This window comes from Nyctereutes procyonoides, unplaced genomic scaffold (assembly GCF_905146905.1).
Source record: "Nyctereutes procyonoides isolate TBG_1078 unplaced genomic scaffold, NYPRO_anot_genome, whole genome shotgun sequence".
In the NCBI taxonomy this organism is placed as follows: Eukaryota; Metazoa; Chordata; class Mammalia; order Carnivora; family Canidae; genus Nyctereutes; species Nyctereutes procyonoides.
Genome location: NW_026575145.1, coordinates 23,408,192 through 23,433,348, shown reverse-complemented (window position 1 = coordinate 23,433,348; position 25,157 = coordinate 23,408,192). Strand labels below are relative to the sequence as shown.

At 47.5% G+C, this 25,157-nt stretch overlaps 2 protein-coding genes across 2 annotated transcripts in view; one reads left to right on the top strand and one right to left on the bottom strand.

Moving 5' to 3' along the window:
* LOC129499424 (T cell receptor alpha chain MC.7.G5-like) overlaps window positions 1-13,773 on the top strand; it is a 494,732-nt gene extending 480,959 nt beyond the window's left edge. Inside the window, exons 5-8 of the mRNA XM_055309119.1 lie at window positions 9,794-10,045; window positions 11,587-11,631; window positions 12,437-12,544; window positions 13,241-13,773. Coding sequence (XP_055165094.1) covers window positions 9,794-10,045; window positions 11,587-11,631; window positions 12,437-12,543 — 404 coding nt within the window. The 3' untranslated portion in view covers window position 12,544; window positions 13,241-13,773. The remainder of the gene's footprint in view (window positions 1-9,793; window positions 10,046-11,586; window positions 11,632-12,436; window positions 12,545-13,240) is intronic.
* A 4,092-nt stretch (window positions 13,774-17,865) lies between these two features.
* Window positions 17,866-18,909, bottom strand: LOC129499399 (basic salivary proline-rich protein 3-like). The gene is made up of 2 exons (XM_055309060.1): window positions 18,828-18,909; window positions 17,866-18,707 (listed from the first exon to the last, which is right to left on the bottom strand). Exons 1-2 carry the CDS (start codon window positions 18,907-18,909, stop codon window positions 17,866-17,868), a joined length of 924 nt encoding a protein of 307 aa, XP_055165035.1.
* Between the last annotated feature and the right edge of the window lie 6,248 nt (window positions 18,910-25,157).

Genomic DNA, 25,157 nt, shown 5'->3' with positions numbered 1-25,157 from the left:
CACTACACTGCTAGCACCATCCCTCCCATGCTCTGAGAAGGAAGAACTCAGACCTCAGAGGCCACTGTTTGGTCTTTGGTTTGCCCATTCTGAGCCGTCTTGCCATGGTGAGCATGGCAGCCTTGACACAGGACTCAGCATCTCTGAAGAGATCAGTAAAGTCATTGGATTGGGTTGGCAGGATGCAGGGATGGCAGGAAGGGAAGTAGAAACCTAGAAGGACTGTTTATTGGGCATGAAGTGACATGGAAAGAAAAAGTATATCATCAAAACCATGGAACAAGCTGGGGTTTTTTAAGATTTTATGTATTTATTCATTTCAAGAAAGAGGAGAGAGAAAGAGAAAGAGTGGACTAGGGGGAGGGGCTGAGGGAGAGGGAGAATCCCAAGCAGACTCCACACTCAGCAGGGCTCAATCCCATGGCCCCAAAATCAACAGTCAGACGCTCAACCAACTGAGCCATGTAGGCACCCTTGCAACAGGCTGTTTAAGAGCCCTGTTCCCAAGAGTGAATGCTGTAAACGTGTGAGGGGACTGGGTGGCCATCCTGTGTAGCAGAGGGCAGGTATTTGTACTGGATCATACCACAGTGTAGACACAGGTGCCAGAGCACTCACTTTTGGGAGTGGAACAAGACTCCAAGTGCATCCAAGTAAGTGCCTGACCTGAGACTCTAGCCAAAGACACAGAGAGTCCCTACTCTGCTCTCTTAGATAATGAATCTGCACTTCCTGAGCCAATATCTCATGTTTCTTCATGAGGCTTGAATGTTTTGAAGTCTTAATTTCCAGCCACTGGCTCAATAGCAGTTCATTTTCTAATGCTAGAAATTGCCCATGGGGATTGGCCTTTTCATCATTATTGAGACAGACTCTCTTGCTGTTTCTAGATTCTTTTGATGAAAGATCTTTATCAGAAAAGAAATTATGAATGATTATACCAAAAAAATATGTTTTTGTTATCCTCTAGTTTTCATAAAAGGTGGGAAATTAAACTTTCCAAAGATGCTGGCCATTAGACACACTCTCACAAAACTCTGTATCTAATTGAGAGCTATAGGAAGAGCTTAAGGCCTAAATAATGTAATAAAAACAATAAAAACTTGAACACAGAAACATAAAGAATTCAAAAGAGAAATAAAATAGTCCTAATAAAAGATAGAGAGCAGGACTGCATCAAAAATGAATTAAAATATTTAGAGGTCTTGTCTATTCGATATTTACTAAGCAACTACTACATTCTAAGTACTTTGCTAGATGGGAGAGAGAGAATTAAGGAGGAAGGAAGGAAGGAAGGAAGGAAGGAAGGAAGGAAGGAAGGAAGGGAGGGAGGGATGAATGACAGAGTCTCTGCTATCCAGGATCTCCTAGCAAGTAAACATGCGTATAAACAATTTGGCACAGTGCCACCACGTTGTAGAGGAGCTATATACAAGTTGCAATGGGAACAGAGAGGAAGGCATGCCCAGCCTCCTATCTTGGTCGCCTGGTGCTTACACGCATCCTGCACTACACCATAAGCTCTCTTCTTCATCCTTACACCTCCACAGCCCAGCCCTATGCCTGGCACAGAAATGTCACCGAACATGATGGTTGAAAAAATGCCTTCTGGCTAGGGGAGTCAAGGAAGGCCTGAGTGGAGGGATAGTAACTATTCAGAACATGTTACTTTAGGCAGTAGCAAGTATTCCCCAACGGAGAGAGCTGTCAAAGACTTCAAAACAGATTACAGAATCCGTCCAAATATGTGCAGGTGAGAGAAAGCCCTTCTCTCTGGGGAAAACTTCCTCCATATTTACCTGTTCATCTGGGCACTTTAGCAAAGCCTCTTCCCTCCCATGCGTCTTTCCTTCCAGGCTGCACTTGGAAAGCCTGAAACCCACCATATTTTTCAGGAACTAGAGTTCAGACGCATGTAAGAAAGATAATGCCTATGATAGGAAAGCAGCACAGACGGGTTTTAACAGGAAAAAGGAAAACTGTCTGTTAATAAATACAGGAAGTCTGTGTCTCTACTTGAGAGACCACCCAGGAAGCTTCTCTCTGTTTGTTCTAAGTAAACTTTTCTCTGTTAGGACGGAAATCTTCTTTTAAGTACCCAGCTCCAAGGTGTGTAGGAAGGTGGGTGGAAGGAAGACCAATAAATTCACATTTGGGAAAGGTTTTAAACTTGCCATTGTTTCTAGAAGGTAAGCCTTGCAAAGTGTTGAAGTGATGTGGTTCCTGCATGTTGATTGCATCCTTATCTGCCCTCGAGCTGTTCTGATGGCAGCAGGAGAATTCACTCTTCAGCTGACTACATGTTCAGCAATTCCCCAAATAGAATGAAGCTGTTCTGTGATAATTAGAAAAAAAATAATCAGAATCAATGAGACCCCTAATTGTGTCCACAGGAGTAGGCAGGAGAACAGATTCAGAACACAAAATACTTAAGGAATAAAATTGGCTAAAGTTAAATTGGAATTTTAAATGCTTGGAACTAGAAAAGGGATTCCCAAGGAATATATTTATATTTATATATAAACCTGCATGTGTTCCACAGATCCTAATGATTATTTTAAGAAAAAAGATTAATGGATCAAATAAGTTTAAGAAGCTCTGGATTCCTTTACTTCAGGGCTTCTCACAGAGCCCTTAAAATTAGCTAATATGCCTCGTCAGTATGAAGTATACAGCATTTTCCAAACTAATTTGGGCTTAGAATCTTTTTTGAAGAAAAATTTAGGACTAGACTCCTATGAAACTCTCACCAACAAGTACATATCTAAACCACTCTCAGACTTTGGAGATTTTTTTTTTTACCCATATGGATGTCCACTCTAATCTTAGAAACCTCTGGAGAAAAAGGTTCTTGGGCATTGTATGAAACTCCCTCCTGATTCTCACAACCATCAGAGTTAAGCAGTCCTCCCTGTACATTTTATGTGAACATTCCGAAGGCAATTTTAGCCTCTCTCTTTCTCTGCCCGCAAAGAACAACAGAACCACATTCTAAAAGAAGAGCCTTGCATGGGCTTCCATTCCATGATTTGACCCTACCCTAGGTCTGCCATCTATTGCCAGTGCTCTGAATTCCCTTTCAAAATTCATTTCCTAATTAATTCCTGCCTGTCCTTCAAACTCTTCCAATTGTCCTCTTTTACGTTCAGTGTGGAACCCAGAAAGGGAGTCCACCCCTCCAGGAAGGCTGGACCAGCTCAAGGCTGACTTTGTATGAGGGAAAGGTCTGTGGGGTTACTACACCAAAAGCTCATGAACCAGGACTCGGTGAGCCAAATTTTTCTATTGTGTCAGTGAAAGAGTGATTTGGGGGAGTCTGTATTATAGGGACAGCAGATACTGCTGCCCCAGGAAGGCTGACCTTGCCCAGGTTAGGGTTCTTGCAAAGCACCCCACTATTGTGTGTCATCTGGTAGCTACAGTCAGCTGACCTTTGGAGCTGGGACCAGGCTGGTTGTGCACCCATGTGAGTATGACCATGCAGGTGTCTGGGGCAAAAGTAACTGTCAGCTTGTCTATGAGAAAACAGGCAATGATTTATAGTAAACTTTTGTTTATATTAAACACTTGTTTTCCATTTCCTTCAAGCTCTCTTGGTGACTTAAAACATTCCCGTTTCTTATATTAAAGACAGAAGTGCCAAGAGCCAGTTGAGTAAATGAAAACCTAAGCAGAATAATTTACAAAAACATAAACAGAGTTTCAGATACTCAGTGCTCTCAAGCAAAGACGATAATATCAGCACCAGATAATCTGAACATTCAGGAAATTAGCAATGTGCCCTTGGGGGAAAGGAATGATTTAATAGCAAACCCATATTCTCTCTTATTGCCACAGGTAGCTACATTCCTTGTTTCGGCCAATGACAGGATATAGGGCCACCTGCTCCCAGAATCTTCCTCTCCGAAGTTTAGTAGAGTTTTGAACCTCTCCAAGGGTAAAAGTGACCCTGACCCCCATCTGAATGGCAATCATATGGTGTGACACAACAAAGCATGGAGACAGGATGGTATGGGGTTCATAGAAAACTTGGGAGACTGCCAGATCTGGGAAAAATTCTGGCTCTACCTTCTCTTCTCTAACTAATAAAGTGTCTGCTTCCTCAACAGCAAAATGCCAAAAACCGCATCACAATAATATAAGACAATGCCCAGCAGATAGTAATTAGTAAACAGTAGCTTTATTATTATTATTCTCCCCATCCTCATCAAGACCTTGCTATAAAAGGTTTACATTATTATAAAGGGGAGGAGGAACAGATTCCCTAGGAAATAGGAAATCTAAGAAACAAAGACCCAGGAAGAGTTTTAGGATGGTGCTTTCAGAGCCTGATGGGTTCCAGTAGATTAATGTCAGGAAGGATATTACAAAGGCCCCAGCTGCAGTGGGGATACAGCAGGGCATGCTAATCTTTGGAGCGGGGACCAGACTGAGTGTCCAGCCAAGTAAGTAAAGTTGGGCAAGGGTCAACAATGACAATTAATTCTACTTTGTCCAGAATGTGGAGTTGAACCCAGATATTTTCTTCTGCAGAATCCTAAATGGTTCTTTCCACCCCTCCCCAGAAAACCCTCCCATCTAGCACACAATGCTTGGGAAACATCTTTAGACTGAGACTTTAGGAATCATGAGGCAGGTGATAAGCAAGTAGTCCTGCACCTTCCACAAAAAGATCCAAGATACTTCTGCCCTGAACAGGGGTTTTGCTCTGCTGAATTCTTGGTTTATTGAAATCACAGCCTCTAACCCAGGGTCCTACAGCAGAATAGGACAGGAGGAAAAGAGATGAACAACCAAAGTCTCAACACAAAAGAGCAGAAGATCTAACTCTAGACAGTATGATCCTCTTGTTCCCTGTGGAAGATCAGTGCTTTCCTATTGAAGTAGGAGGTAGATTGAGTGAGTTTCTGTAATGGTGTCACCTGCAGTGGAACTGGGCAAACTCACATTTGGAAAAGGAACCCATCTGTCTGTCATATCTGGTGAGTCATCCCAGGGAGCACCATTTGCAATCCCATGGGCCAGTGAGCATCACTATTCCTTTCCTCGGGGATACCCATCTTACAGTGAGGCTGTAACTGTGTGTGTTACAACGAATTGTCTTAACAGAGTCCTCTGTGAAGGGAAAAGTCCTCACTATCAATTTTGAAAATCTGTGTTTCTCTAGGTCAAACACATTAAAATTTGATTTTAATCATTCAACAGATATTTTCTAATGCCTTCTATGTAGCCATCACTCTATTAAATGTTAGGCTGACTACAAAGAAGTCTAAGATAGATGACTGACCTGTTCCCCAATTGGATAAAAACTAGCCAAAGGGACATAACTATTATAAATTTAGACAGAACATGGAATAGTCCTAACTATGGGAAACGAACTAGGGGTGGTGGAAGGGGAGGAGGGCGGGGGGTAGGGGTGACTGGGTGGCGGGCACTGAGGGGGGCACTTGGCGAGATGAGCACTGGGTGTTGTTCTGTATGTTGGCAAATTGAACACCAATAAAAAATAAATTAATTATTAAAATAAATAAATAAATAAATTTAGCAATTTGAAAACTAAGTATTAACAAATTGATGACATCAATAGGCACAATAGGGATTCAGAGGTAGGGCTATGGCTGGAAATTGGCCTAGACAGATAAGGTTTTATGCAGTAGAAAGGATTCACTGGGCCTGAAGGGTAGGTAAGATCTGTATGGGCAAAGGATGGAGAGAAGGGGACTTTCAGGCATAAGGAACAACAAGAAAGGAAGCATGATCTTGGGCATGAACAAGGCATGTGCATTTTGGCCTAAGTAAACACATCTGATAATAAATTAGGATGCAGAGAAAAGCAAATAAAATGTCTTCTTAGACAATAGAGAAAGGGAATTCTAGAGCCTTCAAGACAATTACAGACCAAGACCAGCAACTGGGAAACTGAGATCCAATTTAGAAATGTACACAGATATGAAGTGAGAGGGGCCAGGTCCTTCCATGGATACCTCATGTCCTAGGGACCTCCTCTCTCCTTCTTCAGTGGGATCTGATAGGTTACCCCCATCCCTCAGAGGAAGAGAAATCCAAGGGTTTCCGTAATGGGGACATTATGGGTGATATGAAGGTATTGCCTCTCAGTTGAGATTTGGCAAAGGAACCAGAGTTTCCATAACTCCTGGTAAGTCTGCCCAGGTTCACTGCCTCCTGATGCTCACCAGAGGCTCAGTGGGACCCAGAGTCAGGGTTGATAACTCACACTTCTGGGTTCCTAGTACTAAAGACAAAGCACAGATTTAGTGGTAAGGAAGCTTTCAATCACTGTTGTGCCCCTATCCACCCAAAGCACTAGAGCATTCAGACATGTGCTTCTGTGGTCAATTTTGAATTAAAATGTAAGGTTAGGATCTAGAATAGCTGAACTTCTGCATCAAAAGAATTGATCCAGTCTTGCTAAGGCCAACTTCTGAGATGTCATCAGTGGCAGGATATGTTTTGCTAAGGTGGAACAGGATGACTCTCCTTCCAGGGCTCTGGCAGATGGACCCTAAAGACCTCCAAATTAAAAGTGACTCATTTCTTGTCTTCAGACAAAAAGATAAGGTTACACTAGAGGTACATGGGAGTGGAAGTAAAAGGGGCTAGAAAAAAAATCAAGTTTAGGTATCAGTACCCAGCTTTTTTTCCCAAAAAGTTCTGATAAGCAAGAATTTTGCTATTTATTTATCCATTTATGTAACCAACAATTGTTTCTTGAGCACCTACTATATGGCAGACCCAGGGATATGGCAGTAAGCCAGAGATAGGCCTCTACCATCATGAAACTTACATTACAGGATGCCAATATGAAGAGATTGGTGCAGCTCTACTCATATAGGGCACATAAAGAACTTGAGAGAAAAAAGTTCAAGCTCTCCAGATCATGGCAGCACCCGAATGTCATGCCAGGAAATATGGTCATTATCCTATAGGCAATAGGGAGTCCCTGAATTATTCTAAACAAAAAGTGACACAATCAGATAATCTCGAAGATGAGCTTGAGAAAGAGAATGGGGGGACGGAGAGGACAGGGAAGGGAGGGAAGTAAGAGAGGAAATCAGGGGTAGGTAAGCTAGACGGGAGAAACAACAGCAAAAAGGCAGATAGGAAAGCCTAAAAGGTACCAAGTCTTGGTAAAAACGAAACTTGAGAGCAGCTAAAGTCACCTCAAGTCTTCTGACTTCATTGATCACTATTTCATTTTGATCTCTCACTAGCAAAGTTGAGCAAAACTTGGTCTGCCCCTGATGGAGTCACCTCCCACTCCCACAGACTTAAAGATGGTTTTTAAGGCCCACACTCAGCCTCAAAATCTCATGTTCTGTGGCATAGCTCTTTCCAGACCAATTCTGTCCAGTAGAACATTCTGGGATGATGGAAGTGTTCTATCAACCTGCTCTGTCCAATATGGTAGCTATTAAGCTCTTAAAATGAAGTTTTAATTAAATTTTAATTTTATTTCATTGTGCTTAGTTTTAATTTAAATAGCCACATGTAGCTAAAGACTATCATATTGAACAGCATGGTCTAGACCCTCTCCAGCCTGACATTTACTGGCTCTAGGAGTTGAGTAAGTGTTTAACCAGGACTCAAGGTTCAACATCTGGCCCCCACCTCAATTTCTTTTCCCCTCTAAGCCAAAACTGCATTGGTGGCACATTACCCTCTACCTTCTCCTCAAGGCTACATTCTCTCAGCACCTCCATACGCTCCTACATCCTCCTCCTTCCCAGTCCCACCCATGACTCCCACTGAGGACTAACAAATCCATTGGGGTGTGTTGGTGGCACATAATGACTTCTCGTCTCTCTTCTCCCTGTAAAAGATTTATGTCTTAAGGCCCTAACCCACAGCGATGTCAGACCTCCCAGATATGGGGACACTGGAGAAGAACAAGCAGAATTCCTCAGGGCCAAAACTTTGGATGTCCCTCACATGTGACCATGGACCCATCCCTTGACTTGACACCCTTGGGGTGTCTTGACTCAGCAACCCAAGGCCATGCCAAAGGCTGATTTCTCTGGTTTCAGGTCCAGCTGGATGTCTGCATTGCCAAGGCCACCCTGGCTGGCCTCACAAGTGGGGTACGCCCCTGGTCTGAGAAACCTTGCATGCATGGTGAGAAGCTGTGGGAGCAGAGAACCACAGGGGCAGGAAACTCGAGTCTCAACCCTGCTATAAACTCTCTGGGTGGCCCCAATGTGTTAACCCTCCCAGCAAACCTCTGTTTCCTCTTCTAAAGGCAGGAGGTCTGAAAGAATAAACAATAAGAGTTACATTAAAAACACAAAACCCTACAGAAATACTGAAGAATGATTCTCAGCACTAAGGAAAAGCCTCCAGCAGCCCCTGCTTTTTGAGGGAGAAGAGTAGAAACTGACTGTATTTAACTCAGCAGCATCAAGAGAGGCAATGACTCACATTTATTCAGTATTTTATAGTTTGTTAAATATAATTTTATATAGAGAAACTCCCCCTTTTGAGTCTCAGAATAGCTTGGTTAGGAAGATAGAGGAGGCAATACCTCCATTTTACAGATGAAATTCCCGACACTTAAGGAGCTGATGTGACTTGCTCAAGGCTTTGTATCTAGTGAATGGTAAAGCCAGGACTGGGAGGCAGGTGTTCTGATTTATTGTCTAAAACTTTTATCAGGGATCCCTGGGTGGTGCAGCGGTTTAGCGCCTGCCTTTGGCCCAGGGCGCGATCCTGGAGACCCAGGATCGAATCCCACGTCGGGCTCCCGGTATATGGGGCCTGCTTCTCCCTCTGCCTGTGTCTCTGCCTCTCTCTCTCATTCTGTGTGACTATCATAAATAAATAAATAAATAATTTAAAAAATTTAAAAAAAAATAAATAAAACTTTTATCAATGAGAAATCTCCTGGTGATGTGACTGATCCTTCCAACTTAATGCCAGCCAATAATAAAGCTTCAGGGACACCCGGGTGGCTCAGTGGTTGAGCATCTGCCTTTGGTTCAAGTCGTGATCCCAGGATCCTGGGATAGAGTCCAGCATCGGACTCCCCATGGGGAGCCTGCTTCTCCCTCTACCTATATCTCTGCCTCTCTCTGTGTGTCTCTCATGAATAAATAAAATCTTTTTTAAATAAATAAAAACAAACCTCCAATTCCTGTCAATACCCAGCCTAGGGATCCCTGGGTGGCGCAGCGGTTTGGCGCCTGCCTTTGGCCCAGGGCGCGATCCTGGAGACCCAGGATCGAATCCCACATCGGGCTCCCGGTGCATGGAGCCTGCTTCTCCCTCTGCCTGTGTCTCTGCCTCTCTCTCTCTGTGACTATCATAAATAAATAAAAATTAAAAAAAAAAATACCCAGCCCAATTTGGGGGAGGCCACCCCAAATTCTAAGACATATGGTTTGCTTTGCTGGGCTTTTATTCTAAGCTTGCTTTGTCCTGCCAAAGCAAGGTTGTTGCTTACTAGGCCTACTGTGCTTTTGAGGAAGTTCCTATGAAGTAAAAGAATGAACAGTATCATTAAATAGCCCTGCATTTCTGGTTTCCTTGAATGGCAGGCAGGGCCAGGCAGAAAGCCTTCACTGAGAGCCTAGCCTCTTGGCCAGGACTGGTGGCTTGTGCCTGGCCCTGACTCCCAGTCCATTTAGAGCAACTGGTTTCTAGAATGTTGAGACTGAGAATGTGACATGCCAGCCTCACAGAGGCCTGCTCCTACCCACCGCTGGCATCTGGACTCAGGCCTGGGTTGGGGCAAGGAGGGAAATCAGCATCTCCTAACTTGGCTTCTTTTGGCCCACAGATGTCCAGGACCCTGACCCCTCTGTGTACCAGATGAGAAGCCCTAAATCCGGTAGGACTGTCTGCCTGTTCACCGACTTTGATTCTCAAGCTGATTTCCAAAAACCGGAGGGGGCCACAGTGATCAGCTTGAACAGTACTGTGCTGGACATGAAGGTTATGGATTCCAAGAGCAATGGGGCCCTGACCTGGAACAGCGAGACTAATATTGAATGCAAGGAAAACTTCCAGCAGCCCTTCTACCCCAGTTCAAGTGAGTACAGCCATTAAGCTGGGTCTCCCCATTCTGAGGGCCTCATTATTCCTGGAGCTCAGGTGGATGGCATCTAAAAGTTGCTCTGATCAGTGGTCTCAGCCTCATCCATTGTCAGGAAAGCTCCTACCCTTTTGTTACTGAGCACCAGTGAGCTCCCTCCTGGCAGGTTGCAGGATATCCTAGGCAAAGAGCAGATGGGGAGAAGGTGGTGGGAAGGGCACTGGCTTCTCACCTGCCCTGAGTTCCTGCCTCCCTGCCTCTGCTCAGGCTACTTGACCCTTGCTGCTCTTCCAGGCCCTAGTCTGATGCCTTCCTCCAAGATACTTCCCCTTGTTTCTGTCTCTCTGCCAAAGATCTAACCTCACTTCAGTTGTTCATTCACTCAACCAACACTGACTGTGCAATGTACAACATGCCAAGTGCTGGAGTGGAGGAATAAATAAGTCAGGTGAGGGATCTGTCCTGAGGAAGCTCCATTTCAGTTGGGGAAGACTATCCATCAGCAAGTGGAAATCTAAAGAACCTCAGATTGTAATATGTATTTTCACTTGGGATTTGAGCAAACAGCCAACATAGGGACCAAGAGTCCAGGAAGGGCTCTCTGGGAAAATGCTGTGTGTGATGAGTGTTAAAGGATAAGACAGGACCAGCCATGCCAAGGGCAGAGAGAGGACCCTGTGGAGGCCTGACAGTGGCACCCAGGGAGAAAGGGGAAGAGCAGCAGGAGATAAGATGGAGGAAGTAGGAAAGGGCCACATCACAGGGCCTCCTAGGTCACTAGAGGGCCGCCACTACTCTAAGGACAATGCGAAGCTATCAATTGGTTTTAAGTAGGAGAATGACATCCAATTTACTTTTTTACAAGAGTACTCTGACTGCTGAGTGGAAAATGGATTACAGGAGCCAAGAGTGGAAGCAGAAAGGAAGCTATTGCCACAGACAAATGATGGAGGCCTGGACAGGGAGAGCAGGGGAGTTGAGTGGCCAACACTCTTTCAAATTCAAAGGTAGAACCATGCAGGGATGAGAAGGAAAGAAGAGATCAAGGAAGGTGGCTGGATTTTATGCTCAAGCAGCTAAGTCAATGACAGTGCCATTTATTGAGATGGTGACAACAAAGGAACAAATGTGGAGTGCAGGAATGAAGATTTTGTGGGATACATAAGAGCATCGATACCCCTTATGACACTTGCCACTTTCCACTGTGTATGTCTTACTGCCTCTTTCACACTCCAGACTGGAACCTACCCAAGGGTAGGGTCTGTGTCTAATGGTTTCCTTGTGGCCTAGTGTCATGTAATATGTACTTTGCATAAGTGGATGGAATGCTACCCAGAAGCCAGGGTGTTGATCCTGCCATGGCCAATGGCCCTCCCAGCAGGTGCCCATATGTGACAAGTTCCCTCCAGATCCCTCCATGAAAAAGCAGGGAAGGCCTGTGGAGATTCAGCTGCCCAAATCCTAGGGAGTCTGAGGTAGGAGAGTCAGCACACTCAACTTTAAGAAAATTGTGTTTGTTTCTTTGTTTCTCCTTTTAGACTATTCCTGTGATGCCAAATTGATAGAGAAAAGCTTTGAAACAGGTAAGAGAGGGATCTACCCCAGCTTCGAAATGTACTTAAAATCACCCTGACTAGACAGGAGAGGGGGCCAGGAATATGTGAATCTGGAAGTTAGGAAGAATGAGAACATTCTTGAATCCCCAGGCTCCTCTCACCACTCTAAAGTTCTTTTCCCTTCTAAGTACTTCAGGATGAGTCTTTAGTTTTACTCGCCCCATGACTCACCCCTAGGGCTCTGTATCCCTTTCCACTGCTCCACTGTGGGGAGAACCAAAGAGAGTTTCTTGGTAGCCCAGCTGTGATATTTCCAACTGGCTTTTGCAGAGCCCTGAACTAACCATCTCATCCTGAGGACATGTTCCCTCTGTAATATTGGCTGGGGTTCTGTCTTCTTTCAAGAAAAGCAGCAGAATTCATGGCGGCACTGGTCTTGTCTCTCAGAATCCTCACCACTCCCGGCCCCCTGTCCCAGACCCACTTGCTTCCATCAGAGCTGTTTTCATTGAGTCATCCCTCCTGGGGTCCAGACACCAGCTTCTCACTCAGGGGCCCAGACCCAAGGGATTACAATGAGTTCTGAGCACTACCCCATCCCCATTCCTGAGGGGTACAGAAATAAAATAAGGACTGAAAGCAGTTGGGTTTTTCCTTTTGAAATGGAACATGGTTGGCCCTGGAGGAACGAATATGCTTATGAAGACATGTGCATCCCAGCTCAAAGGGAGAGACGTGGGCCAGGAGCTAAGACCCAACCCCCCCCCACCTTTTGGGAAAACCATGGGTGCAAACTTCAGGGGCCCATGCCAATAACCTCTTGGTTTTGCAGATATGGACCTAAACTTCCACAACCTGCTAGTGATTGGGCTGCGCATCCTCCTCCTGAAAGTGATCGGATTTAACCTGTTCATGACACTGCGGCTGTGGTCCTGCTGAGGTGAGTAGGCGTCTCAGGTGGGAGTGCAGGCTGTGAGGGTCTTAGGGTGGATCCCCAAGGTCAGAAAGCTAACCTCTCCCAACCCCTGGGGTTTTGCTTTTAGGTTCTAAAGCTGGGCCCACCAAATTCTTCCACTTTTTCCTGTTAGGGGTTCCTGTCGTTAATAACAATGACCTGGAACATTGCTATGACACAGTACACTCCTCAGGTGACAACAGGCACCTCAGTTGAGCCATGTATCCCCTACGAATTATGAAGAACAACTGTTAGTATCCTCGTTTTGGAAAGGAAGACGTTGAGGCCAAGTAACAGCAAAGGCCACTCATTAATGAGTGGAAAAATAAGAGAAACTCAGGACCCAGACTCATTTATACCCATGCCTTCTATTGTACCCCTTTCACTGCAAAACCTAGAGGGGCCCCCAATTCCTTTCCTTGTATCCTCTGCACCCAATATGATGAGAAAATATTATATTCCTATTATACCCTAATCCCAGCTAGCATCTCCATACCCTTCTCTCCCAGTATCCATGGTCATCCCACTGACAACCGCATCCCGTTCCACCACCATCAACAAGAAATCCAGTGTTGAGCTCCTAGAGCTCTAAACAGAGACAAGTCCATCTGCATCCCTAACTGTCCTTAGTCTGTCTCCTCAGTACCTACCTAGCCTAACCACTGCTCTTCCTCATCCTAGGTCACCAAGGATGTGAGAGCCTGGCACTCCCCTGCTCCTGGCTATGCACTGTACCTCTCCCACCTCTTCAAGCAGAAAGGCTTGAAGGCTCTCTGCCTCCATGGAGAAGAAGGCTCCCTCTGCCTCTCTGGCCCCACTGGCAACACCGCCAACTGGATCCTACCAGATATTTGTGATCAAGATGCTGAAGAGCTGCCAAACACTGTCTCCACCCTCTTTGTTCCCTCATTGCTGCTTCTCACTCCCTGTGAAGGCAGGGAGCTGCTGCGGCCTCTCTTGGCTGTGGGGAGACTCCCAGCCCCTCCCCTGAGACTGTCTCTTATGTCCTCTGGGATGAGGGATCCCCAGTGGGTCCTCTTGGGCTCTAGCTCCTGAAGAATGTTGTGAGGAGTTTTGTTTTGTTTTTTTAATAGTGTTCATAAAGAAATATGTATCCCCTTTTCCCCCAAGATGTGGGGAAAATGATTATCTAGGCCCTGCTACGCTGTTACATGAGCCACATTGTATATTCTGCTACCCTTCATTAAAGGCAGTTTGGAAGAGCAGAGACCGTGCTTCTGTTTCACTGGGTTTGGTCAGGGTTGTTTTTGACTTGCTATTGATCACTGGCTGGCCAGAAAGAAACCAAGGCATTTGTCCTGATGTCATTCAGAGAGCCTAATTCAACAAGCTGCTTAAGTCAACCTTTTCTTGGAACAACGGGTAAAAAAATTCCACTTAGAAGGCTGAGTTGGGGGCCAGGCAAACCCACTTAAAAGCTTAGGTCCTCACTCCTCCATTTTCCAGTCACACCACTGGGCCACCGGTAGCAGGAGGCCCACATCCATGACTGAAAATGACTGGCAGTTGAAATTTGGCAGCCAGGGACCACACAGCAAGTATCCCCAAAATACCACCCACTGTCTCCTGCCCTCCGGGAACATTTCCTTTGCCTTTCCTTTCCCACTGAAATTGTGCATTGCCCCCACAAATCCATGGCTGGGGACCACCCACCCTCAATGCCCCAACTTTGAGGTGCCCAGACTAAGAGCAGGGGAAGGGAATGAAGATTAGCTAGACTTTCTACTTCCCCCCACCACCACTCCCAGCCTGGATGTAAGAAATGAATCCTCTCCCCTCAAGCTCAGAGACTCTGCCAAGGACAGTGGATGTCTTAAGCTCTCACCTAGAGAACAGGAGGTAAGGTTCCCTGGGCCCCCTGGTATTCTTCCAAGCCTGAGTGCCTTTCCTGAGGTCATGGACATTGATGGGAACACCCCTCAGAGATTCAGCCATCCTCTTCACAATTACTGCTATCAAGCCCAGGCTTCCCAGCTCCCAGGGGTAGGAGAAGGTCCTATCCCCAAACACCTGTATGGTTCATGCGCATGTCTCTGATCAAATCAACCAGAAATATGCAAATCCTTCCAGCTATACAATTCAGGCCTGCCTCTTTTCACAGGGATAGAGCCACCAGCTCAATAGGGGACTTGGGCATGTCCCCCACTTGCATGAGCTCCAGGGTCACTGCCTGTAAAATGTCATCTAAGACTGGGAGTCTGCCTCCAGCTCCACGTACCTCTAATTCTGTGGCCTCTGTGGAACTAAGAACCAGTCCGTCTCCTGTCAGTCCTATCCAGGGCAGTCACAGAATCCTCAGTTCTCCCTGAGTCCCCTCATCTGTGGCCTACATACAAGTGCCCTTAAAGATCACCAAAGGAAACAGCCACAGAGGACATCCCATCACAGTGGGTCACTCTCCCACCCAAGAGGACAGGGTACCACCTTCCCAAAGGTGGTACTGCCACCTGTGGAGAACTTTAATCTGTCTCCCCATCGACCTGGCACAATGCCAGAGATCCCACCATTGGGATTAATTTTAATTAAAGCATTCTCCTCCCCCTAGTAAATGAAAATGCCCTAGGGGAGGGTTAATTGAGCAAGCCTCTATCAACCATTAAAAACCTAAGGCAAATTAGTTTATCTTCTTTTCCTCCTAAAGTAGTAATTCACTTTGGTCTGTATACAAAAGATCCAGGCAATGGATGTGTATGGGTGGCTGGGGAGGCAGCTCAGCTCCTGAGAGTTGGTGGCAGCAAAGATGCTGAGGCTGAAGGAGACACGGGGTTTAGGGCAGGGGACAGGAGCGAAGGCCCTCGGAGGCAGAGAAGGGACTAAAAACAGACTCCCTCCAAGAACCTGGGAGGAGGCCAGGGGAGCCTAAGTCATGCCCAGGGCCCTCAGTTGCCACGGCCCTGAAGTCATGGACTTCTAAAGCCACCCAAGGACCTATGAGGTGATGGGCAGTGGCTGGGTATCCACCCAGACCGACGGAGGGAGCAAAGGTACCCCCTTCCAGGCCCAGCCCAAGCCAAGGGTGACAAGGCCTCAGGCATGTAGAGTTCATCTGGAAAGTAGGGTTAGCACACCCCCTGAGACATGTCCATCTCAAATCAGGGTTCCTCCATCCCAGCAAGAACCTTCCCTCAAGTCTAAGGGAAGCCTAAAGCCAATGAGAGCCAAGTCAGAGGGCAGCTGTGGAGCAAGTGCTGAGGGGGTGGCGTGGAGACCCCACTCATCTTGATCCACCCTGTTCTCATGTCTGGCCTTGGGCCCCACTAGGGTGACAAAGGGAATTAAAATACCCTTACAAAGGGTGCCTGGGTGGGTTCAGTGGTTAAGCATCTGCCTTTGGCTCAGGTAGTGATCCCAGAGTCCTGGGATCAAGCCCCACATCGGGCTCCCCACAGGAAGCCTGCTTCTCCCACTGCCTATGTCTCTACCTCTTTCTGTGTGTCTCTCATGAATACATAAATATATATTTTTTAAATACCCTTACGAGAAGGCTCAGAAGAGTTCCTGAGCCCCCTAGAAGGCCTCCAGCACCAGGCTTAGGGTCACTGCAGCAGAGCCCCTCAGTGCAGTAAGGGACCAGGCACCACTCAGCCTGGAAGGAAGAGGCTCCTGAGGAAACCCAGACACCCATCGTCACATCCATACAAAGGCCCAGCCCTGGAGAGCCCCAGGCCCCAGGAACAGAGGGCAGCCTCAAGGAGAGAAGGCCACTATCCCACTAGTGAATGTGTCGCCAAAGCCAATTGTAGAATGGATTTGTCTGGACAGACACCCTCCTGCCCCAAATTGCTTAAGCACAGGCCAGCCCTGGAGGCAAAAGAATGAACCAAATGACTTCTCATGACCACCGACCGTTCTGAGATTCTAGAGGACTCTCTGACACCTTACCCAGAGACCAGCCCCCTCAGTGTAATTGGAATCACTGTCCCCTCAAGAGAAGGGGGCTAAGCAAGTATGTGCTGCAGGGACATCTCAAAGTGTGGTGGGGTCTTCAGCTCCCACCAAGTGACCCCCTCTGCCATGACCCACCGTTGGAGAGGCAGCCATCTGAGTTTTTAAGGATTATTTATCTTCTTGGTTTACCCATTAAAATCCAACTCCCTGGGTCGGTCACATGTAAAGTTTTAACAATATCACCTTACTTATCAGGTGATATCTTGGCAAGAAAGTCCACTCAACTACCCACTCCTCAGGATGAGAAATGTATCTTGCTCACTCAGTGTGTCTGCAACACCTAGCACAGTGGCTGGCACACAACAGATGCTTGATATACACTTAAGTAGCAAATGAACAAATAAATACTTAGTGCCATTAGGCACTGGGAAGGCAGCCAAGTTGGTGGGGGCTGCGGAAGGAGCGTAAGTAGGAGAAAGGAAGACGGAGATTAATAGAGGAGTCAGCTGGGTGAGCCACTATTTCAGTTTTGCCAAGAGCTCAGAATAACCTGTCAAGAACTACCAGGAAAAGCAAAACCTGAGCGATGGCCCATTGGCCAGTGAAACCCCCAGGGGGGTAATCATCCAATAGAGTCTGGAGGATGGAACTCTGGGTGCCAGGGAGTCAGAACTGAGGTCACTGCACAACCAGTCCAAGGTCAGGGGCCAGAGGTCGCAGAGGTACAGTTCTACCTCACTCTGCCCACGAGTCCTATCTTAAAAGCCCTTCTCCGGCCTGTTTCCTGGAGCAGTGTGTGGGGCAGAGACCTCCTGACTTGCAGGGAGCAAGCCAGGGGCGCCCAGCGCTGTCACTCTGTTAACAAGCACTGACCCGCCCGTCAGGACTTTGTGTAAGGCCATCTGGCCTCCAGCCCCCATTACGCCCAGACACACACATGCACTGGGTTTCCGGAGTATCACACCGGAGAGCTATACTTTGAAATTAATAAACAGGTCAGACACTGAGTCAGTAGCCAGAAGTAGGACAGGAAGTGGAAAAATCTCCCACTTCCCACCAGGTGTTTGGGGGCCGAGGGCCTCCCCTCCCCATTTCCGTGACGTCATGGTTGCCGAGAGGGGCAAACGGGGCACCCTTTGAAGCTCTCCCGCAGAAGCCACATCCTCTGCAAAGAGGAGTTAAAAATACTGAGTTAGAGATAGCATCGCGCGGGGCCACGTGTCTGGGCCAGCTGGCTGGGCCGTTAGACCGCCGCCGACCGCAGGTGCCACAGGGAGAGGAGCGCGGGGCGCGGCTGCCGCCACCCACCCCGCCGCGGGCCGCTCCCGGCCGCCTCTGCCCGTCCTCTGGGCCGAGCCCTGAGGTCCAGCCTCGACCGCACCTGATGAGACATTTGCTTAACACTGGGCAGGCGCTGCAAGCTTCCGTCCAGCCCAGCCCAGCCCAGCCCAGCCCAGCCGCCCCCCAGGTGTGGGGGCCACATCCCCCCACACCCACACACAGCTGGGGCGGGCTGGCTCTCCCGGGAAGAGCCGTACTCCGGGCGGGGCTGGCGGCCGGGTGGTGGCCCTCACAGACCTCTGCCTCGCGAAGACCCGGGGCCCAGGGCGCGAGGAAGGAGCCCCGGAGCCGGGACGCCGAGAGCCGGACGCCGAGACGCCGAGACGCCGAGACGCGCGGGGCTCGGGCGGCCCCCCCGGCGGTAGTGCCCCCCGCGGCCAGCTGGGGGCAGCAGCGCTCCACCGAAAAGGCCGCCTGCCCTTGGTCCCTCTATTCTGGGGGAAGGAATAGTTTGGGAAGCCCCCAAAACTCAGGGAAATGTCCTTCGGAGGAAAATGAAAGGGCAGGTGGCTGTCCTTCCGCGAACGGAGGCCCTGCCCTTTGCCGGTCGCCGCACGGGGCTCCGGAGACTGGGTGACCCTCTCCCCTCCCACGGGGCCGTGGGTCCGCGCGCGGCCCGGCCGGCGGCAGGGGGCACCACCGGGCGGGGTCAGCAGGCTCGCTCCCACCCGCGGCGGACGCGCGGCCCAGAGGGCGGCGCTGCGGGGAGCCCGGGGACGGCCCGCGCGCGCCTCCAGAGCCGGGACCTGGGCCCGGTCCGCGCTGCCCGGCCTGGCGTCCGCCCACAGCCTCAGCTTCCCGTGGGATCGATGCTCTCGTAGGGTAGATTCAGAGCCGGTTGCACTCCTGCCACCTGCCAGACCCGGTGCCAGGCTCCAGGGGGTATCTCTGTACAACTCTGACGTTCAAGAATAGGCGAAACTAACCACCACTGCAGAAATGAGAATAGTGGATGCCTTTGGGGTAAAAGGATGGACTGGGAAAGGGCATGAGGGACTTTCAGGGTGGCAGCAATTACCTGTGCCTCGACCTGAGTGGTGGTGACTGGGGTGTATACACATGTCAAAATGTCTCAAAGTGTACACCAGAGACTTGTGCATTTTGGTGTATGTAAACTGTATCTCAAGGTAAGTACTGCCCCCATTAAATACAGTTTCCGGGTGCCTGGGTGGCTCAGCGGTTGAGGGTCTGCCTCAGACTCAGGGCATGGTGTCAGGGTCCTGGGATCGAGTCCCACATCGGGCTTCCCATAGGGAGCCTGCTTCTCCCTCTGCCTATGTCTCTGCCTCTCTCTCTCTCTCTCTCTCTCTCTCTCTCTCTGTCTCTCATGAATAAATAAAATATTTTTTAAAAAATACAGTGTCTGTCCTCGAGGAGCTAACAGTCCAGTGAGTCCAATGAGTATGTGGGCATGAAAGAGACGTGTCAGTTACTGTACTTGCATGACGGAGGTTTCTGTTATCAGATTTTAGGGAGTCGGGATAACCCATGGTCATCTGTAAGCTTTGCCGCCCCTCACTAGCCTTCAACATCTGAGTCCCAGGTTTTCACCAATCATGTGAATGAAATATAAAGTAGCTGCCCACTTCTCAGTGCTGTCGAAGGGATAAGGGTGTACAAGCTTAGTGAACACCCACCCATGTCCATGGCAACAGCTGGGAAGAGGGACTGTCACCCCACATGCTGATTGTCAGGCTGGCCCAGCACACTGACCCAGGCCAGTCCCTGGCCAGCAGGCTCCCAGGCCCCACTCACATGTGCTGTTTCCCATAGCAGATGACCCCTCTCCCTTCACCATGGCACAGGAGCCTCTCACTACACCAGCAGGCACGTTTTCGTGCTCCCTCCATGGCTCCCAGCTTCCAGGAGAACTTGGTGGAGAGCCTGCCAGATACAATGGCAAGGCTGTGACCCAGTTTCTGACAAAAGCCACCACTCCTGGCCCTAGGGCACTCTAGGGCTCCCTGATCCCCTACCCCAAAACACTTTTGATTCTGATGTCCCCTCTCACCCTCTGGAGCCTCTCTGCCCACAGAAAGGTCCCTGGAGGCCCCACAGGACACAGGCCTGAAAGCATAAGGCAGACCTCTGCAGTACCCTCCAGTGGGCAGCTTCTTTGGGCATCCATCTTCCTCAAGGCCAGAATACCCCAAGTGGCTCCAGGGGGCTTTTCGCACCTTTGGGAAGAGCCCCGTCTTCCTGTTCACTCTGGAAATGGGAACATGTTTCCATTCCAGAGGCAGTAGGACCCATGCGGCAGGGACCCCCTGACCATGTTCAAAACCTTTCAAAAATCCCACTGAGGCAGAGAAGACTGCCTGTCCACCCTTTCCCTGTACTACCCAATTACAATTCGGCCAAGGAGGAGACATGAAAATATTAGAGGAAGAGCATATAAATGTAAGACAAGGCTGGCAGGACTTAAGAGGATATAAGTACATGAAGGAATGCGGTTTAGAGAGAGGTGAGCAACTGGTCTCCACTTCATGCTTCCAGCCTTGATCAGGGCAAACTGGGTTAACCTTACAAAGGACATCTTGCCAGTGGAGACCTCAAGACCCTATTTTTAGCAAACGCTAGGGTGTCACTTCTTGCTGACCCATTATTCCAGTGATTTAGCAGGCAACCTGGTTGGGCAGCATCCTCATCTACAATCTTCACCACACACTAGCCTGTTGGACACCAAAGCAAACATTATCTCCTGTGATCTTCGCAGAAAACCCAAGCAGGAGGCAGAGTATGAGCTCCCTCACAAATGAGGAAGCAGGTGAAGTGGCTTGCTTAGGATCACAGCGCACTAGGCCCGCAACAGCACTAGACTCCCTGGCCATCCACAAAGCACCGCCGACACCCAGTACCACCTGGTTCCAGATGCTTCGAGGAAAGAATGGAAAAGACCTGGAGGTCCCTGGACTTGCCCAAGACCAATGTCCTGCATTCTGCTCAATGTCCCTTCCCTCTTCTGTGACTGTTTGCATCTACTTGATTCCCTCTTTACAGTCAGACTAGAAGGCAAAGCAGAGGCCTGTGCTGTGAATCCCCTGAGGCAGTATTTTCTTTTTTTTTTTAATTTTTTTATTTATTTATGATAGTCACAGAGAGAGAGAGAGAGAGAGAGAGAGAGAGAGAGAGAGAGAGGCAGAGACATAGAGGGAGAAGCAGGCTCCAGGCACCGGGAGCCCTACGTGGGATTCGATCCCGGGTCTCCAGGATCGCGCCCTGGGCCAAAGGCAGGCGCTAAACCGCTGCACCACCCAGGGATCCCGAGGCAGTATTTTCTACACAGGCAAACTCCACTACTCACTCATATGGCAGCGCAGTTAGTACAGTGAAAACTAGGCTGGCCAGGCCCTTGGCTCTCTCAGTGGTCAGATCTGAGCCAAAATGTCACCCGCTCAGAGATGGCTTTCCTCCTGACCACTTCCGAGGAACTCCCTCCCCTGCTCCATTTACAACCACCTCAGACAGTTTATTTCCTCCACTCCTCCCATAGAACAACAGGATTCTGTTTTTATGCTAATCTGGCTCTCTTCCCAGCTAGGATTTAAGGCTCAGAGGGGGAGGCACCTGGTCTGTTCTGATTCTGTATCTCTCTCTAGTACCTGACACAGATATTTTTTAACTAAATAATGGAGTATTAGGAAGAAGGTGCCCTACCTCTGGATGTGTTTAAGTAATAGCCTAAAACTAGATTGAGGGAGAATGTTGCTAATTGTTGAAACTGAGTGTTGGGCGTCTGGGAGTTTATTTTACTAGTCTGGTGTGTTCATGTGTGTGCACGTGTATGTGTGTGAGAAAGAGAGAGAATCTCAATAATAAAAAGTTAAAAGTTGTTCATCCCTGGAATTTAAAAAAGCAGAGCAAGCTTGAACACTGAACTGAATGAGGACTCCTAGCAGTCTCTCTCCTCTGGGGAAAGAGGAAGGCCTGCCATTGGCCACCATAGTCCTGTAGCCCAAAGCCAGTAAAACTAGACATGCCGCTGAAGGAGAAAATCAGTAAGTGTGAAATGGTTCTCAGCATTTCTGATCACTGCCATAAGAGTACTGACATATTTGTAGAGCAATTACATTAACAAGATACTCTCACTTACATTTTGTTGGCATGTGTATTATTATCCCCATGCTTATTATTTATTTATCACATTCAAAGCCTAATCCAAATGCTTTGGAGTAAGACAGAAATAAGATTCAAAGCCTCACACTTGCAAACTGCATTTCCATTTCCTCTTCTGGAAAGGAGTATCACCTCCTCACTTCATGGAATTTATAGGGAAACAAAGAGCAGGAGGGCACTTAATGCCCTTCCAGACACGTGGTAGACACTCAGTATTAGCTCACTCACTCCTGAACAGGAAGAGTTAGGTCTTATTTTTTATAACCCCATGCACTACAGAGTACAGTACCTAGGTGCCTAATTATGTGCTAATTTTTTTTTTTTTTTTAGATTTATTTGAGAGAGAGCATGAGTAGTGGGGAGGGGCAAAGATAGAACACGAAGCAGACTCCCTGCTGAGCGGGGAAGCCCAACATGGGGCCGGATTGCAGGACCCCAGAATCATGACCCAAGCTAAAGCAGACACTTAAGACTAAACCACTCAGGGACCTGTAGCACAAAAGGTCACTACAGACAATAAGCGGCCCAAGGGGTTCTTAAATCAACACTTTCCAATCCAGCAGAATGCTTTCTGCAACAGGCTGCCTGGGGCAGGGTGCTGGGGCTGGAAAATATTTTTCATCCCCTCCACACATTTTGCAATAAGCTTGGACCCTCTTATTCAGTGTAAGCAAATAAAATGTGTTTTATTTTGCTCTTCAGAAGGTTTCTCCTACTCTTTTCTCGTTTTCTCATCTAAGAATCCTTGTTCTGGGAAGTGCTGTCTTCCCTCATAGGAGAGTTCCTTTTTTGATATTTGGTAAACTTTTTAAAAATTAAGTGGAGTTACAAAGTCATATAGCACTCAAACTTTATAGTTTAGACACTCCAAGCTTCTGGTAACCAGCCAGTGCTAGCTTTCTGAGCCTCCACAACCAGGGAACAGGCCTCTGTGACCTTGCTGAGTATTTTCCAACCATCATAACAAAAGTATTTTGAAGCCCCAAGATGAAAGGGTATGATCAAAGAGGCCAAAGGTATAGGCTGCTAAGAGAAGAAAACACAGGAGATGGTTTCCACGTGATAGGGGACAGGAAATGTGTGGGCAGGAGGTGCTCAGGGCTGGGCTTCCCACCACTGCAGGGAATGGCAGAGAACAAGCTACTACAGTGGTTGTGGCAAATAGCTTCCAGCCCCACAAAGAACACAGAAAATAAAAATAAATCCACCTCATAAAAGGTGTTGAGCTACAGGCAGCAGGAAATGCTGTTATTCTGTATACTGTAATACTCAAAATCCACTCGTTCAATGTTGTATTGAGCACCCATGTGTAAGGTCCAGGGAGAGGCATTATCACAACACAGCTGGTGGGTATTGAGAAAGGTCCAGAAATAAGAAGAGGCATCTTATGAACACATTACCTATTCTGGTTCAGTGCCTCTCCTCTATCATGTCTTTTAGCTAGGGAAAAACAAAAACACCAAAGAATCAGAAACCCAATTAGGGGAGTGGAGTAGGGGTAATAACATTCTTCTAAACTTGAAAAAATAGTTCCACAGCTAATCCTTTTGTATGTACAGAGTTTGAGAACCATTGAGCAAGTCAACAATGGCCTTAAAACAAAGGAGTCATTTGTAATGAGCATTTAACTAAATTTAAACTCAAAACTCCAAAAGCATTCTCTAGCCTTTCGGCCCTATTACAAATAGTGAAAAGACACATCAAAGATGAATGTATCTTGTTGATGGTCACTGGCTTGGGTAAATTATCTGAGACAATAGATAACCTGAATAATGGGAACTTGCTATCTCAAGATCATTGAAAACCATTAACAAAATCTGTATATTTAAAGGCTCTGAACATTGCAATGCTTTCCTTGATAAAACTCTTTTAAGATTTATTTTTTTCAGAGAGAGAGCAGGAAGAGGGGCAGAGGGAGAGGGAGAGAGAATGCCAAATAAATACTCTCACCCCCATAGCCCCATTGAGCATGGAGCCAGAATGCAGAGATTGATCCCACAACCCTGAGATCATGACCTGAGCCGAAACCAAAAGTCCGATGCTCAACCAACTGAGGCACCCAGGCACCCCTTTAAAATTCTTATTCCCAGTTTACAATGCATTTGCCTCAAAGTTCATTCTTTTTATTCAAAAATACCTATTTATCAATCTACACAAAGTAATCTAGAAACCACTTGATAAAGCTATATCTAATTACAAGGGCACCTCAGTGGTTCAGTCAGTCAAGTGTCTGACTTTGGCTCAGGTCATGATCTCCAGGTCCAGGGATGGAGCCCACATCAAGCTCCCTGCTCACCAAGGAGTCTGTTTTTTCCTTTTTCTCTGCTTGTGCTGTTTCTATCTCTCGAATGAATAAATATATATTTTTTAAAAGGCAAATTACATTGCTCAATCATCATAATTCAGTAAACTAGTAGTATTCCTAGGAATTGTAAGATACACCAAAATTTGAAAATCATTGCTCTAGTTCAGTGCTTCTCAAACTTTAATATGCACATGGATCACATGAGACCATGTTAAAAATTCTGCTTCAGTAGGGTCTGGGGTGGGGGTTGAAAGTCTCCTTTTCAACTAAATCCCCAGGTGATTCTGCTCATCAGTGAACTACATTATGAGTAGCAAGAATCCAGAGGAGGGCTCCTCCAGTTTGGCTGCACATGAGAATTAGCTGGGCAGCTGTACAAAGTACAGATACCACTCTCAAAGATTTTTATTTAATTGGTCTGGGGTGTGACTTGGACATTGAGATCTCCCTTTTTTAATTTCCCCAAGCGATTTTTTTTTAAGATTTTTTTATTTATTTATTCATGAGAAACACAGAGAGGGGAGAGAGGCAGAGACACAGGCAGAGGGAGAAGCAGGCTCCATGCAGGGAACCCGACGCAGGACTTGATCCCAGGTCTCCAGGATCACGCCCTGGGCTGAAGGCGGCGCTAAACCGCCAAGCCACCCGGGCTGCCCTCCCCAAGCGATTTTATGAGCCATGAAGTTGGAGAACCTCTAGAGCACAACTCATCATATCAGTAGTCAGCTAAATTTAAATAGTGGAATTCTCAGCATAGCTTAGGTCCTATATATGGCACCCAAGATGGAAACAGGATTGTTAGCATGATACATATAAATATGCCTAGACTTCAGCCAGCAGATCTATTGCTCTACACAAGCTGTGTTGGGACTTTTGATCTTAAGCAAGTGACAGATCAGATCTTCAATTTCTTCCCATATCTAATGA

Excerpts from the sequence above, each read along its gene's own strand:
- LOC129499399 (XM_055309060.1), bottom strand. The coding sequence starts at position 18,909 with ATGCACAAGTCTCTGGTGTACACTTTGAGACATTTTGACATGTGTATA. Across the intron at positions 18,708-18,827 it reads CCACTCAGGTCGAGGCACAG|AGTTGTACAGAGATACCCCC; the intron begins GTAATTGCTGCC and ends CTTGAACGTCAG.